At 42.3% G+C, this 18,321-nt stretch overlaps 1 protein-coding gene across 1 annotated transcript in view; it reads left to right on the plus strand.

Annotated features, from left to right (window-relative positions):
• Positions 1-5,526: 5,526 nt before the first annotated feature.
• dnaaf11 (dynein axonemal assembly factor 11) overlaps positions 5,527-18,321 on the plus strand; it is a gene marked incomplete at both ends in the record, with an annotated part of 129,479 nt that continues 116,684 nt past the window's right edge. Inside the window, 5 exon segments of the mRNA XM_084327779.1 lie at positions 5,527-5,713; positions 7,239-7,316; positions 11,292-11,464; positions 15,882-16,022; positions 16,024-16,055. Coding sequence (XP_084183905.1) covers positions 5,527-5,713; positions 7,239-7,316; positions 11,292-11,464; positions 15,882-16,022; positions 16,024-16,055 — 611 coding nt within the window.

The raw sequence follows: 18,321 nt of genomic DNA on the forward strand, positions 1-18,321 counted from the left end.
GGGCTTCACTGAGGGACCAGACAAACGACCTGAGTGTGTGATTTGTGGAGAAAAGTTGGCAAACTCGAGCCTGAAGCCCAGCAAGCTGAAGAGACATCAGGCGCCTAAGCACCCAGAAACCGTTGGGAAGGATCCGGACTTTTTTCGGAGGAAAGAACAGTCTCTCAAGGCGAACAAGCCTGTTGATGTTAGAGTAGCGTGGAGCAGGGGTGGCAGTGATTTACAGAAGGCTACCGAAGCCTCCTTTGAGTGTTCGCTTTTAATTGCAAAAGCAAAGAAACCGCACAATATTGGCGAGCAGCTCATCAAACCAGCCTGCATCAAAATGGTTTAGAAACTGTGCAGCCCACAGGTGGTGGATAAACTAAAATCAGTACCACTCTCGAACAATGTAGTGAAAGACCGAATTGATAAGATGTCAAGTGATTGCGAGCAGCAGCTGTCAGAAAAGCTTAGAAAGGGTCCATTTGCCATACAACTTGATGAAACTACAACTGTCGCAGACGAGGCTGTGCTCATCGTTTATGTGCAGTATATCGAAAATGAGGATCTGAAGCAGGACATTCTCATGTCAGTCAACCTTACTACCACCACTCGAGGTGAGGATATTTTTACTGCAGTGGATTCTTACTTCATTCAACATAAATGCAAACCGTTCACCATTAGGGCCTGATTTGAGAGGATGAATACAGGATTTGAATATTGGCCAACATTTTGAAATACATATGGTGCAAGATGAGATTTGTTGATTGAAGGCACAAGTCAAAGAAGCATAGTGGGTCTAATTATGATGCATATGCCTGTATATAAGCAGTTTGTTATTAAAATGACAAAAAAAAGTATTAAAATGACAAAAAAAAGTATTTTATGGTATTTTATTAGGAGGGGGGTCCAGGAATTTCATCAGAGATGTTTGGGGGTCCCTGGGGGAAAAAAGGTTGGGAACCCCTGCTCTAGTGTACAGAAATACCTCAACACCTCAGTGTTACTCATATTTGTGTTCCAGCTCAAGTTCTATTGAAACTCAAATGTGCAATGAAAGTGCATTTATATATATATGTATCTGGCCGTTCTCAACCTTACTAGGAATTTGCTAAACCGTGACCATGGTGTAACTCAAGGGAATAGATTTATATTTACATTTAACGGAGAGCGCGATAGAGAGAGAGAGCATGTGGTACAGCTCCGGTGTTTAGCTACCTCCTAGGTAGTGTAAGCTAAAGTAATTTCCCTCTAACCGTCTTGTACACAATATACACATTTACTAAACAGCAATTCAACCCAAACAGTATGTACTTCAAAAGATAAACCTTTATAATCCCCTTGGAGATACTTAACTCCGACACGTTAGTGATTAAATGGACAATTGTATTTCAACACTCTATTTAAATGTACCACGAGACATGGCGCCATCAATAGACGGTCAGCTTCTAAACCATGTTACTTGTCGTCTTAAACTTCTTAAAATTGACTCAAACATCGACAATAGTTACTTAATTTGGACCCTCGACATTGCATGTATCCTTGTTAACCTTTATGTGTGTTTTGTAGTATATTACCCACCTATGAAACAGGTTGTAGTTAGTCATTTGACAAAGGAAGGTGCAGACATGGTGTTATTGGTTCTGGGTCCTCCCGGTTATGAGACTGAGTTCGCCTCGTGCGTCCCTAAACACAAGGTACGGTTCCGTGGAAGGCGAAGCCACTAAACACCAGTCCTATACTGCCACCTATTGACCAAATTATGTTAATGTCTCCCATTACATATAAATGACTGGTCTACCTTGTTTCTGATGGAGGTAATCCTGTACCAATATGTTCACACTTTGACACATAATCTAAAGATATTAACATGATACCACTTCTAGTGGGCATCACACATGCAGAAGTAGAATTGCTGTCTTGTTTTGGATGAATGAGTAGAAATGAAAAACGGAAATCTTGTTTTATTAAAGTCGTTTTGACATGTGATATAGATAAAGATATTGTTTCATTGTGTATTGATTAACTTTACATTTGCTCTTCATTACTTTACAAAAGTTATACTGCCACATGGGTCTAATACAGCAATGGATTATGGGTAAATGCAAAAAAAAAGTAAAGCAGTGCTAATGTAAGACTGACTTTACATTAAACAAATGACAATAATAAAGTAGGGTATTATTTGGACTAAAGAATGGTGTTGTCTCACCCTACTCGCATGTTGAGGGAGAGCACCATACATTATACACTGAGAAACCACATCCGAGAGTGAGCTCTCCGGGAACAACCCCACTTTCAACCCCCCCAGTCTTCCGGTCTGACTTCCTATTATAACGTTCTAATCTACACTTCTGCCACCTCTCGTCACGGAGCGGGATTGCAGCCATTTTGTATATTAAAAAAAACGGCAGGATGTTTTAATGGGAGGACGGTGGGAGAGAAGGTTGAAATACGGGAGAATCCCGGGAAAACGGGAGGGTACTGGTAGACGTCTCAGTTTGGTTTCTACAGCAACGCAACAACAGCAGAAAGATGGTTTACAGTAAGTTGAAAACCGTGCTAACTTTAGCCTTTAGGTTAGTTAACCCAGCAAAGAAACTGAGAGAAAGACACGTCAAAAAAAAACATTGTATACTGTCTGTAACTAACTAGTGTGCACATGTTTCTGTTTAGAAACAGTTTTGTTTTTGTCGGGGGCTTCAATGGGAAATAGCCAGGTTAGGGGGTAACGTTACTGTAGGGGCGACGACAGTGTAGACTAGATTATATAGAGCAACACTGCCCAAAGGAGATGTCGCAAAACTCCCAACTTCTTGTTAGACAAGCGTATTATTGTATTATGTTAGTGACGTTACGTTGCAATGCTGGACAAGTGTTTCGACAACTTAAAACAAAGATATTTCTCGACACTTGCTAGCTAGCATCACGTTGCCCATAATTGTAGGGTGTTTTGTCCCAAGTCTCACCTCAATTCCTGTTGAGTAATTGCACATTACTGTAATGTTGACGAAAGTGTTGGCTGTTGTAAATGCCCATTGGTAACAATTGGCTTGTTATTCAAAGGGGATAGTGAGGTGGCCTGAGGATGAATGAATGAATGAAAACTTTATTTAACAGATTGCAGAATGGGTACAATAACAGTACGGCTCAATACACACAATTGTTAAGGGGATGCAGACCAGAGAAAGACGTCTTGTTTACATCAGGGTCCCCCATTTTCAATTCATAGTGACATTTATGACATACACATACTGTATGTCATGTGTGACATACATGACATTTATGGCATAGGGACATACATGACATACAGGTATTTCGTACTGTTACATTTGTGACATACGATATGCAAATATACAGTACTGTTACCCATAGATCCTGAGTCAGGATTCCTGACAGAGTATATGATGGGGAGGAGACTGTACATTAGGAGGGGGTGGTGGGTGGGAGAGAAATATGCGGTGGGGAGGAGACTGTCCATTAGGAGGGGGTGGGGGGGTTTGGACATTTACGGTGGCCAGTTTCGAATTGCAGCCTCCCGTAGGTGCTCTTTAACCCATTCCCTGCCACCACTTTGATCATCTTATACCATTCTCTGCCAGTACTGTAAGTCTATGGAGATGTTCACCTTCTTTGCAGGGCTATAACTTTTTAAATTGTATTGCTAAATTGACATTACTATGACCCATTCAACATCGATTACCTATCGTTCAGGATGTAGGAACGTTTTACTTTTTCATTCACACATTCATACGAAAATACCTTCTAGAGTATAATTTTTTTTTATCCACTTTTTCTCCCATTTTCTATATTTTTCTCCCATCCCAATTTTCGTATCATCCAATTCAACCCTCCCCTGTCACGAACGCTGTTTCTTGCCTCCCACAAGCCGGCTGCAATGTGGACTAAGTCATGTATAGCACAAGTCCCCTCCGGTACTTGAGGTAACAGCAGTCGCATCTTTTCACCTGCGCAGCTCGATCTCTCAGTGGCGAGGAGTAACGCGTGGGAGGCTCATGCTGCCCCCGACACTTCCTGATTCTACTGCGCAGGCGCACCAACCGACCTGTAGGAGTCGCTGTCCACAACGCCCGATCCCCACCCATCAGTTTCCCACCCCCTAATACGGCCAATGTGTATTAGTATGAACGACCAGCTAAACTGAAAGCAATGTGGAGCCGCATTCGTGGCGAGCGCCTTGCCCAATACGCCACGTAGCCGCCCTGAGTATAAATATGTTTTATCGTTTTCTGCAGTATTTCATAGAACGTGAGATATAGGCACAAATGCATATATTAGATCATCAAATGCAGTTTATACCGATCGACGCTATATTAAAAATTTCAACTGTACATGGTCCTAAGGGTTATGACTGATCATGCGCGGGTGAATGGAGGGGGGGGGGTCGTTTATAATTCCGTGATAGTCGTTAGATGCTTCATGTAGTATGGGTGATATATTGATCAGAGCAGTTTGTATCGAAAATGATAAACAAAAACGCTGAAACTCACGTCAGTCTCCTCGTACCGTTGGACGATGAGAGTGGAGCAAACAGATCCCAGTTATGTGGTGGGGATTTAGGCGATCCATTTCCGGTTTGTATATTACTAATACACGCCCAAATCATGTCGTTTATTGAGTTATGGCAAAGATCCATATCCACGGTGTGTGTATTGAGTCCCGGGACGTTTAAAACGAGTGGCCGGACTGAATTAGGGGACGGACCGAGCTGCAACGGGCATTTCCGGTTTGGCAACTCGCCGATCAGCCACCAGGTGGCAGTATTGAAGCGTTGCAGAGTTGTGCTGAGTCCATCAGCATCTGACAAGGCTCCGTGAGTGGAATATGAATACCATGGCGAAAATATGAAATTATGATCAGAATTGACAAGGCTCCGTGAGTGGAATATGAATACCATGGCGAAAATATGAAATTATGATCAGAATCACGTCGTACGCAGTTATTGGCAGAATTCGCATGAACTTGAAACCCGTCGTACGACGTTATTGTCAGAGACCAGCAGGGCTGAGTCGTCCGCGAACAAGAACAAGTTGCAGTCACAAGCTGATGACATGTCATTTGCATAAATTAGGAACAGTAGCGGTTCTAGTATGCTTCCTTGTGGAACACCACAGCTCACTGTGAGAGGGGGGGATAGAGTACCGGATTGCAGGCCTGTCAAGGAGCAGCTCCAAATAGCTTGTTGGGGCGACAGTCGCTCAGGAGGTAGAGCAGTCGTCTGGTAATCTGGAGGTTCACGGTTCAATTCCTTGAGCAAGACACTTAACCCCTAATTGCTCCCGATGTGCAGGTTGGCACCTTGCACCTTGTCTCCGCCATCGGTGTGTGAATGTGTAAAATGTGAGGAACAAATTGTAAAGCGCTTTGGATAAAAGCGCTATATAAATCCAGCCATTTATGTTGTAATTAGGTAGCCAGACAGTGTGGCGGAGAAGATGCTTTTTGTATCCGGATGGTTAACCTCTGTGTTATTTGAATTCAATGTCCAAATGTGATTTGATCTGCAGATTCAATAAAGTATGTAACATGTCTTTCTTGAATGCAGTCACAGAAGACATGGTCAGACGGCGGGCCGAGCACAACAACTGTGAAATATTTTCATTGGAGGAGCTGTCTTTGCATCAGCAAAACATTGAGAGAATAGAACACATTGAGAAGTGGTGCAGATATCTCAGGATCCTTTACCTACAAGACAATCTTGTTCCTAGGATAGGTGAGTTTCTACCCTGCCTTGACAATTGTACAGTATACAATTATTATACAGTATCCTGGCTTAACTTCCTGGATTTTCTTGTAGATGCAAAACACCTATACGATGTCACTCACTCACTCACTCACTCACTCACTCACTCACTCACTCACTCACTCACTCACTCACTCACTCACTCACTCACTCACTCACTCACTTACTCACTTACTCACTCTGTGCACTGTGTCTGTGGGCCAGTTACACAGACATAGATTGAGCTAAGGGTGCTCATACCTGCCTTGTTTAGGGCTCATTGATTGATTGATTGAAAACTTTATTAACAGATTGCAGAATGGTACAATACAGTAAGGCTCAATACAAAACAAACTGCTAAGAGGATGCAGACCAGAAAAAGACTTTCGTCTTGTTTACATCGGGGTCCCCCATTTTCAATTCATCATGACATTTATGACATACAACAAGACATATACACAATATACAGTACTGTTTAAGAGAAAGAGATCTTACAAGAAAATTACCACAGGGGTAAACGCTCCAGGTTTGGATTCAACTGGACTAAGGGCTCATTCAGATCTAATCAGACAATGCACTCACTGCAGGTTGGTACAATGGTGTGGATGGGCCATTTTGTGACATCATACTATAGACCACTGCACTTCCGCGTTACATTGAGCTCATGGGAGAGAGAGAGAGCGGGGGAGAGATAATGAATAAATGTAGATGAGAGCCTTAACATTAACACTATGGGTGCCGGCCAGAAATCCGGAAAATGACTGTGGATTGCCAGCGCTATTTGTCTATGGAGAAATTCCCCTTCTTTGCAGGGCTATAACTTTTTAAATTCTATTGCTACATTGCCATTATTAGGGCCCATTCAAAGTCCTATATGTATTGTTCATTGTGTAGCAACGTTAAACTTTTTCATTCACATATTCATAGTAAAGTATGGTCTAATGTATAAGTATGTTTTCATCTCTTTCTGCAGCTTTCTCCAGAACGTGATATATAGCCCCAAATGCATTATATTGATGATGAAATACAGTTTGATGGCAATCGGGGCGATATAAAAAATTTCAATTGGACGTACTTCTATTTCATAACATTTGTACAACAAGCCAAAGTGATCACAAGATTATCTTTGTGCACATTTGTTCGTAAAAATGATGTCCAATAAAAGGCTGACCTGCGTGATCACATATATTTGTTTTGAACGTTTGGTTTGTTTGTCAATAATGGCAACATAGAATAGAATAGATCTTTATTTGTCATTGTTGGTACAACGAAAAAAATTTAGGAACATAAACCAATAAATTCACTTTTGATTTGGACCATTTCAAACAAACTTAGTGGTGAAAGCGCCCTTAGCCCTAGACTGAACATGTGGGAAAATCCTTAGTCCATGACTAGGACTAGGATTAAGCTTAATCACTGTATGTGAAACTGCCCCTGTGTGTCCTGGTAATTTAAATTACCATATTGTATAATTGTATGCATTTCAAAAGCATTGATTTCTCTCTCCCCCCCACAGAAAATGTGAGTCGTTTGAAGAAGCTGGAGTATTTAAACGTCGCTTTGAACAACATCGAAGTTATTGAAAATCTTGAAGGTTAGTATGTTGTATAATGTAACAATGTTGAAACCGCACAGTTTCAATGACTACAGACCGGTGGCCCTCACTTCACACATCATGAAGACACTGGAGAGGCTGCTTCTACACCATCTGAGGCCACATACTGAACACGCCCTTGACCCCCTGCAGTTTGGGTATCGGGAGAGCATCGGGGTGGACGACGCGGCCCTCTACATGCTCCACCGGGCCTACTCCTACCTGGATGAGCCGGGGAGTTATGTTAGGATTATGTTTTTAGATTTTTCGAGCGCTTTTCAATTATTTTTCAATTTTTTTTTTACTTCGATTTTTGTGTGTGTGTGTTGTGTGTGTGTGTGTGTGTGTGTGTGCGTGTGCGTGTGTGTGCGCGCGCGCGCGCGCGCCAGCCATTGGGTGGGGCCGGGGGACAAATACACTGGAGGAAAGTAACCCAGCTCAGCACTGCCCAAATTATATCATCACTATTGCCTGTTTGAAGGATATCATCCTCAAACACATATACACCTACATGCCTTGTAGAATTCCACACATAAGAAAGAAAGATACTGGGATGAGGAAATAAAATGTAGAAATGCATGCAATACATAAATAAATATGAATCTCCATATATGAAATAGAACATTTAGATAAGGTGCTACTGAGATGTTTTGGTGAGTTCTTTGTTTTTTTGTGGAAGTAGCCCTTCTTAAAAATGCATGAACATTCACTGATAATTGGTCTGTAGTGGAGTCTACAAGGTCTACATTGCCGGACCATGTAGAATCCGGACCTTGTAGACTGACATAATTCTGTGCATAGTTTAGTCTACACAGGCCATATTTCAAATAATCAAAATCTTACTTCATTCATCTTAAACATGAATATCTACTTATACTTAATTCATTAATCCAATCCACTTTATTTATAGAGCACATTTAAAAACAACAAAGTTTACCAAAGTGCTGTACAAGTCCCACAACATAAGAAAAAAAAACGTATTTAAAAAAAAAAAAAAAAAACGAAGCTTCGAATTAAAATCGAAGCTCGTTGTTCATGTTCTATCAGGCAGTGGACAATACCAACCACCCTCTCCACCACACCCTGGTGGGGCAGAGCAGCAGTCGCAGTGGACGGCTAATCTCCCTGCATCCCTCTCTATCTATCTATCTATCTATCTATCTATCTATCTATCTATCTATCTATCTATCTATCTATCTATCTATCTATCTATCTATCTATCTATCTATCTATCTATCTATCTATCTATCTATCTATCTATCTATCTATCTATCTATCTATCTATCTATCTATCTATCTATCTATCTATCTATCTATCTATCTATCTATCTATCTATCTATCTATCTATCTATCTATCTATCTATCTATCTATCTATCTATCTATCTATCTATCTATCTATCTATCTATCTATCTATCTATCTATCTATCTATCTATCTATCTATCTATCTATCTATCTATCTATCTATCTATCTATCTATCTATCTATCTATCTATCTATCTATCTATCTATCTATCTATCTATCTATCTATCTATCTATCTATCTATCTATCTATCTATCTATCTATCTATCTATCTATCTATCTATCTATCTATCTATCTATCTATCTATCTATCTATCTATCTATCTATCTATCTATCTATCTATCTATCTATCTATCTATCTATCTATCTATCTATCTATCTATCTATCTATCTATCTATCTATCTATCTATCTATCTATCTATCTATCTATCTATCTATCTATCTATCTATCTATCTATCTATCTATCTATCTATCTATCTATCTATCTATCTATCTATCTATCTATCTATCTATCTATCTATCTATCTATCTATCTATCTATAAATAAATAATAGCTCCTTGGTGTAAACTCACTCCTACATTAAATACCCCCAGTGTGAATACAAGCCCTGCTGGTCTCTGACAAGAACAAGTTACAGGTTGAAAAAACCCTCAGCTCGGAACTAGGCAAAATCTGCATATGGCTCGCCGACAACAAACTATCATTACACATGGGCAAAACAGAGTCCATTCTCTTCGGTTCAAATAACAAACTCAGCAAAACCGACGGCTTCTCAGTTACAGTGGGTGACAATATAGAATAGAATAGATCTTTATTGTCATTGTTACAGTTGTCACAACGAGATTTAACATACAGCTCATTATAGTAATATTCCACAATTATTACATTGATAGTAATAATGGCACACAGTCATAAATTCACCAACATGCGCATTTGTTATACATGCAGGACTCTTTGAGACAGACGTATGCGTATTTCCGCTCCGCTGCCATATTTGGTCAACAAGAATACCCTGAAGACTCTGGCAGGAGCACTCATTCAAGGGTACTACGACTATGCTTTCACCTCATGGTACCAAAGCACCTCAAAGGCACTAAAAACCAAATTACAAACATCTCAAAACAAACTAGTCAGACTACTGCTTGACCTGACTCCTAGAACCCACCTCACCCCTGCACACTTTGCCAACCTAGGATGGCTTAGAGTAGACGACAGAGTACAGCAACTTGCAATGGGCCTGGTCTACAAGATACACTACACGACCAAGGTACCCATGTACATGTCAAAATACTTCCCAAAGGTCAGTGAATACCACGATCACAACACCAGAGGGAGCTCCACAAATCATGTAAAACCCAGATTCGGCTCAAACAAGGGACTAAACACGTTTCGCAATTATGCCACAACAATGTGGAACGCCCTACCCAAAGCTGTAAAGGAATGTGAATCACTACCCACCTTCAAAAACACTCAAAGAACACCTACGGGAGACTGCAATTCAAAACTGGCCCCTACAAATGTCCTAACCCAGTTGTACAATAAAGACCAAGCATGGCTTTGTCAGTATTCCAATGTACAGCCCCACCCAACCCCACCCCACCTACCCAACCTCCTCCAATGTACAGTTTCTATGTCAAATGTATGTCGGTATTCCAATGTACAGTGTCCCCCCCCCCTACCCAACCCCCCCCCCCCCCCCCACCTCCAATGTACAGCCCCGCCCCACCCCACCTACCCAACCTCCCCCAATGCACAGTTTCTATGTCAAATGTACATACACTCTTTTTCTGGATTTTTTTAGTATCACAAACCGTACTGTATTTGAAAATCTGGTATGTCATAAATGTATAGATGTAGCAGTACTGTCTATCTGTATGTCGTGTGTGTCATATGATGAATTGAAAATGGGGGACCCTGATGGAAACAAGACGAAAGTCTTTCTCAGGTCTGCATCCTCTTAACAATTGTATGTATTGAGCTGTACTGTACTGTACCCGTTCTGCAATCTGTTAATAAACTTTTCAATCAATCAATCAATCAATCAATCATGGTTTTAAACTGTCGTGGTTGTATCAGCGGAGGGATCACGGTTCAAGACTTGAAAATCTTTCCTAATGCATTGTCTATGGAGCAGCTTCAGACTTCTTACTTGATTTACATCACAATAGCACTCTAGGTTCATTCATTCATTCATTCATTCATTCATTCATTCATTCATTCATTCATTCATTCATTCATTCAGGTTTTGGGAGAGAGTATCTAATTTTCACTAATATGTTTGTACTGTCTTAGACCAGAGGAATAATACTCTGAAATTGGGCGTAGTTCCCTCTTAAAAGAACACGCTAACATTTTTGGAAATTAGCTTATCGTCTTCTCCAGAGAGATGACAAGAAGATGGATACCAGTTTCCTCTCTGTGCGTTCTGGCTGCATGTTAGCCTAGCTTAGCACAATGAATGGAAGCGGACATGTATGGGTCCTTCGGGAGAGGTGTTAGTTGGACAATGCGTAGGCTACCCGTACACGTCCGCTTCCATTGATTATGCTAAGCTAGGCTAACAACCCCTCAACTACCATGACACCACAGCTTGCACTTGAGTTCTGCACGTGTGCAGATAGTATCACGAAGGTACAAGCATGAAACAAAAAGTTCCATTTCAACAGGGTGCGAGAGCCTCCAGAAGCTGGACTTGACGGTGAACTTTGTGGGCCGCCTGAGCAGCGTGGGGTCCCTGAAGCACAACATCCACCTCCGAGAGCTGTTCCTGGTGGGCAACCCCTGTACGGAGTTCCAGGGCTACAGGCAGTATGTGGTGGCCTCACTGACCCAGCTGAAGGTAAACCGTACCCATTCTTTCACATTATTTACAACTTAATCACTTTTACATAACCATATATTAAACACTGTGTTGCACCAGGAGGTTGACCATTCCAAACGTATTTGGTTAAATGATTCAAAACAACGATTCAGCGAAAATGTCAGCTGTCTGACTCAATGAATTGGATGTTGAGCTACTTTACGATCATATATAGTGGAAAGGAAACAGGAAATTCTTTATTTGCCAAGTACGTTTACAACAAACGCCAGTGAAGGGAGGTGCCCACTTGATAACCCTAGTGATATGCTTGTTCTCACTGCCTATCTATCTACATGTTGGGTTGTGGCAGCCATTGGGGGCCATATGGTAGGGTATGTAGCATCTATCTATCTACAAGTTGGGTTGTGGTGGCCATTGGGGGCCATGTGGTAGGTTATGTAGTAGGGCTGCATGATTAATCGGAAATAAATTGCGATCTCGATTCATAAACCTATGCAATCTCATTTCTAAATTATGACTATTTAAAAATATATATATTTACTTAAAAAAAAGAAAAAAAACGTTGTGGCTATTGGGGGCCATGTGGCATCAGCATTGTCAATACATGGAGCTCACATTTGAACCATTTCCTCCTGCACCCAGACCTTTTACCCTAAACCTAACCGGGTTAGCCTAAGCGGATAAACATAAACCTAGAGGTCGCCTTGATGCGCACGTGAGTGCAGTCAATTGCCGCCGATGGTGTTGGGCAGACCAGCAATGGCATGGAATCCTTGACTGGGATCTGTTGTTCAGTATATGGGAATTGGATGAACACTGTATTGTGTGGCCAGTTCAGTTGTATGATTCCATCCACGACTCGCTGGAGGCCGTGGCTGATGGATGGCTGTGATATGCCAACCCTGTTTCCTAGCTCCCTCTGGAATTTCCAAGTGGCACACACCAATCTGGCCTATCAACGACTGCTTTTCCACATTCTTAAATCCCGTTTCTTATTGATTGATTGATTGAAAACTTTATTAACTCATTGGGCGCATTCACGAGAAAAGTCGGGTTAACTCGCCATTGCTTGAGCGCCAATCACGAGAAAAGTCGGGTTTTAATCGTTATTTCTTTTATTCGCTATATCCATTCATTTTTCATCCATCCAGCCTGATGTTATCATTGGGAATGGGTCTGAGCTCGCAAAAGGCCAATACCGCCGCCTAACGCCTTCCGGCCGATATTGCACATCATTGGAATCCCTCCCCCTTGGGCTATACGCTGATCTAAGAAGTCCGGTCCAGGTTTTCCTTCTCGGGCATGCAGTATCGTTATAACACATGGACTGGGGAGACTGGGAGCAGCGTGGATTATGCCTTTTGGTGGAGAAACGTTGGATCAATAAACGCGATCAATATTTGGAATGCCGATCAGGAATTGGATTATTCTTTTTGCAGTACATCAGATGTTAGGTAAGGACTCTATGTTACCAATCTTGGGTTAATCCGATCTTTCTTTCGTAACGATCATGCATGTGTGTGTGTGTGCATGCGGTTGGCTGCGACCAAGGCAAGGAGAAGCGATTTTTCAGCCCCCGCTTCTGTTCGTGCATGAGGACACATATAATACAGATAATCTAGTGTTATTTTCAGAACGATTCATAAATCAAGCGACAAATAGCACGATTTTTAAGGAAATCCATTGAAGCGCGGTTTGCTCGAGTTTCTTGAGATTAGACAGAATCGCTCTGGAACTACCGGTATACTCATATTCACCACGGTATAAAACGGAAATGTATGTATGTTTTTTGCATGTTGACTGGAAGAAACTCACTGACAATCGACGTGTTTATTAGATCCATAGCTATATTTAATATAGTTTTAGCACTCGCAAACACGGCATTCTCCCCATTGCATTACAGCGAAGGCATTCTAACCAGAAGGTAAACAGCACCCCCTTGGCGTCCATTGAGTTAACAGATTGCAGAATGGGTACAATACAGTACAACTCAATACAAACGACTGCTAAGAGGATGCAGACCAGTCTTGTTTACATCAGGGTCCTCCATTTTCAAATCATTAAGACATTTATGACATACAAGACATCATAAAAAAAGAGATCATAAAAAAAAATATATATATATATATATATACATACGAAGGGGAGGAAACTGTACATCTTAACCAAGAACAAATCAAGTTCATGTTTTGTTTTATTTGTCACATATAAGGTACATGTACATTAGCTACAGTGAAATGCTTGGTTCTGTATGAGCCCTGAAGGATATGGCTGGTTTCCATTGAGTATGACAGAAATAAGTACTATATAACTATAGTGCTATAACACCTTTTAATTCTAAAGTATGTAGGTAAACTCCTTTTAATTGTGTTTAGTCTTTTAGACTAAATCTGTATTAGACAGACATTTCACTCCATTTTCTGTATAAGCTCAGGGTCTGGGCCTGTGGGAGATAGCGAAGTCGAGGTCAACATTCCAGAGAGAGACAGACAGAGAGAGAGAGAGGGACGTTGCCTAGGTGATGAAGGCCAGATACTCTATAGGCCAGTTGAGTTTGGATAGCGACCACACCAAGTAGCGAGGGCTGGGGGTGAGGGGAAAGGAAGCCACGAGCGAGAAAAGACCACGAGGAGATAGGCCGCTAGGAGAGAGATAGCACCACCAAGAGAGAGATGGAACTTTAGTTTCTTAAGACTTCCAATTGGTTTCATTCTGTACAAGATGCTGTTTATGGAAATAAACATCCTGCTGATATGAGACAACGCCTCCCAAGTACATACATTTTCTGATGCATTAACGGGGAAAGAGACATTGTTTTAGCCAGTCAGTGTGTGGGAGGACAGAATTCCACCGAACGAGTGCCTCAACAATACTAAATAAACACAACGCAGATACATCATGGAAGAGCAGATGGAGGCGGATAACAATCAACGAAAGGCTAAAACGACCTATTTCTAACAGCCCCCTGAGAATGTGCTTCATACAGTAAAAAGTAATATCCAAAATATACAATATACAAACTAAAATGCACAAAAAAGTACAAAATGCAAAAAAAAAAAGCTAAAATTAGGTAGGGATGTAGTGCAAATCTTTTTGTAATAAATAGATACAAATATGGCGTGGTGTTAAAGTGAATGTGAATAAGAAACCATTCAGGAATGCCAGAATTGTCCCAGGAACTTCGTATGTGGAGTTAAGACATTTCTTTTTCGTAACTGCGTTTAAGAATGTGGTCGATTGTTGTGTTTTGTTTTACCTCGGGTAGGGTATTTAGAAAATGAAAGCCTTTTTTAGGACTTGCTGCTAGACTATTAGGGGCAGGTCAAGATTTTGTGGGGAGTTTTTTTTTTTTTGATTTTTTTTACCACAAAGTTAGTTATGATAAAGAGTGAGTTATTATAGTGAGCGAGTTATGATAAAGAGTGAGTTATGATCATGTGAACATGCTCACTCACTGCTACTGATCATGACAAACAGTAATGACTAATGAAATATTGCTTTTAAAAGTTATTCTGTAGCTGCCTACCATTGTTTCCTTTATCTATTGTTGCCTTGATATTGACATGTAGCCTACACTGTAAGAAAAAAGCTGCAAGAAAACGGTAAATGTCTGGCATCAAATGGTTGCCAAATACTTACTGTCAAATTACAGTAAAATCAAATACTTTGATAAAAGGTAATTTACTGTATTCTTATGGCATTTACACTTATGGAATTTCCTGTGAAAAAACGTATTTTTTACAGTGTACCAGACCACCGCTACATATGATTTGCCTTCTATAATATAATTATTCCTAAATTATCAATGAACACAATTTTCTTTACAAAGTAAAGAATCGTTGGCAATAATACTGAGGCAGCACACTGCTGAATGAAGCTAGAGGTAGACTGGTGCGTCATGCATAAAGCTCAACAAGAGTTTCATCCATCCATATTTGCTTTCTCCCCCATCGTGCTTCTCAAAAATGATTATTTCCTGAACAAACAACAACAAGTAGCATAGTGAGTGAAAGCCAATAACGATTTTTCACCTCTCCTCACTTCTCCTTAAGGCATCACTATAAAACACACACAGAAATCAAATCAATGTGTGTTAGAGAATAAAAAGCTGTTAAGACAATGAGCTGATTAACAATATAGTTAATCCAGTGTCAGATCATGACTCAGATGAAGCTCCAAGCTAATGCTTATGATATTAAGTAAAAGCTCCAGGCTAATGCTTATGATATAAAGTAAAAGCTCCTGGCTAATGCTTATGATATAAAGTAAAAGCTCCAGGCTAATGCTTATGATATAAAGTAAAAGCTCCAAGCTAATACTTATGATTGTAAAGTAAAAGCTCCAGGCTAATACTTATGATATAAAGTAAAAGCTCCAGGCTAACTCTTATGATATAAAGTAAATGCTATATTAATGCTCTCTTTTTTCACCATAGTGGCTGGATGGGAAAGAAATCAGCCGGTCGGAGCGGATCCGGGCCAGCCAGGGGTTGGAGGAGGTGAGGAGGTGCGTCTTGCAGCAGGAGCAGGAGCACCTGAGGAGAAGAGTCGAGGAGAAAGAGCAAGCCCGGAGACGGGGGGAAGGAGGAGAGGAGGACATCAACAACATGGTGTATGTACTGTATATATGATGTATGTATGTATGTATGGATTCCTCCTGCTTTGCTTTCTTTATTCAGATGGCAAGCAGCAATGACTGGAAACATTAAAGCACGCAAATATTATGGGAAATGTGCATACCGTCTTCTCCAGAGTCACACAATAAGATAATTTATACAGTATACCAATTTCCTCTCTGTGTGTTCAGTAGAAAGCTATTGGGCTGCAAGCTAGCCTAGTTCAGCACAAATGACTGGAATCCATGAGTATCCAGATTAAGGTTAAAAAGATCTGCTTACCGTCCGGCGATCCCATCCATCTTTCTGGCGAATGCACGTTCGCTAGAGAGTAAGATGGATGATTTACGAGCGAGGGTCCAATTCCAGCGAGAGATGAGGGACTGCAACATCATGTGCTTCAGGGAGACTTGGTTGAAACCAGCGACGCCGGACCACAGCGTCTCTCCCTCGGACTCCTTCACCGTCTTCCGAGCGGACCGCACAGAAGCCTCCGGGAAGAGCATCGGCGGGGGTGTCTGTCTTCTGACCAACAACGGCTGGGTTAGCCCCAAGGAGATCAAGATACTCTCCCGTTCATGCTCCCCGGACATGGAACATCTCTCCATTCAATGTCGCGCCTTCCACCTTCCCAGAGAGTTTACCGCGATCATCATGACTGCGGTGTATATTCCTCCCCAAGCAAACACCTCCAGGGCTCTGGCGGAGCTACAGGATCATCTAAACACCCACCAGATCAAACACCCAGACGCAGCCATGATCGTAGCCGGTGATTTCAATCAGGCGAATTTGAAGAAAGTGATGCCGTCCTTTTTTCAGCACATCGCCTGCTCCACCAGAGGAGGGAATACGCTTGACCACTGCTACACCCCGTTCAGAGCCGGCTACAAGGCAGTACCGGCTCCGCCATTAGCGGGAGCTACAAGCACATCTGATCATGACTCCATCTTCCTTCTCCCCGCTTACAAACAGAGATCACGTGACGCCGTCGTGTCACGTGAGGTAAAGAGATGGTCCGACCAATCAGAGGCCACGCTTCAGGACGCCCTCGAAGATGTCGACTGGGATATGTTCCAAGGAAGCGCCAGTGACGTCAGCGAGTTCGCAGATACTGTTGTTAGCTTCATAGCTACCTTGGCTGATAGTATCGTCCCCACCAGTGGTGCAGTGGCAAATTGACAGTAGGTCAAACGCTCCGCGCGCGTGCGCGCGCATGCACAGTTTTTTTTGGCTGCTCTCGTCCTGCAGCTGGATACTATTGCCTCACAGCGCGGCCGTCAGCGCGCGGCCCAGAGAGCGCCGCTGGCTCTGCGGCTCTGCAGCTGCATGCTTCTCCGGGAGTCCGGTTGGATAATGCCATGTAAAAAGCGATTGCGCGTACTTCAGCCTCAGTGAGCGAGGTATAACGCCGTTATACCGAGTTATACCAGCACTGCACCACTGGTCCCCACAAAGAAGGCGAGGGTCTTCCCAAACCAGAAACCGTGGGTGGACAGTACTATCAGAGCAGCTCTGAAATCTCGCACCACTGCTTACAACCTGGGCAGAGAGACGGGAAACATGGAAGAGTACAAGGCAACAGTCTATACTCTGCGCAAGGCTGTTAAACTGGCCAAACGGACGTATGCTGACAAAATGGAGACACAAATGGCACAGAATGACACAAGAGGCTTATAGCGGGGACTGAGGACGATAACTGACTACAAAGTCAGCGCCCCCTCAATGGGGAGCGACGACGCCTCTCGCGGACAAACTCAACTCCTTCTACGCTCGGTTTGGTGCAAACAGTGACAATGCTAGCTCAACGGCTAGTGACGTCACTGGCGCACCAGCTGTTGTGGAGGGGGGGGGGGCATCCGCTGGGGGGCGGGGCCGGGGACGCTCTCTCATTGACGGTACACAGTGTGAGAAGAGCATTTATGCAGGTGAACACCAGAAAGGCTGCTGGCCCAGATGGAATAACAGGACGCATACTTAAGTCCTGTGCTAACCAGCTAGCCCCTGTGTTCACCACCATATTTAATCGATCCCTGGCGGAGTCAGTGGTCCCTGCCTGCTTCAAGATGTCTACCATTATCCCGGTACCAAAGAAATCCTCCCCAACAGGTCTCAATGACTACAGACCGGTGGCACTCACCTCTGTGGCCATGAAATGTTTTGAGAGGCTGGTCAAGGATCACATTTGTGCCTCCCTCCCCAGTGATATGGACCCTATGCAATTTGCATACAGGCCAAACAGGTCCACTGATGATGCGGTCTC

This window comes from Notolepis coatsorum (genome assembly GCF_963971535.1).
Source record: "Notolepis coatsorum genome assembly, chromosome: 13".
Classification (NCBI taxonomy): Eukaryota; Metazoa; Chordata; class Actinopteri; order Aulopiformes; family Paralepididae; genus Notolepis; species Notolepis coatsorum.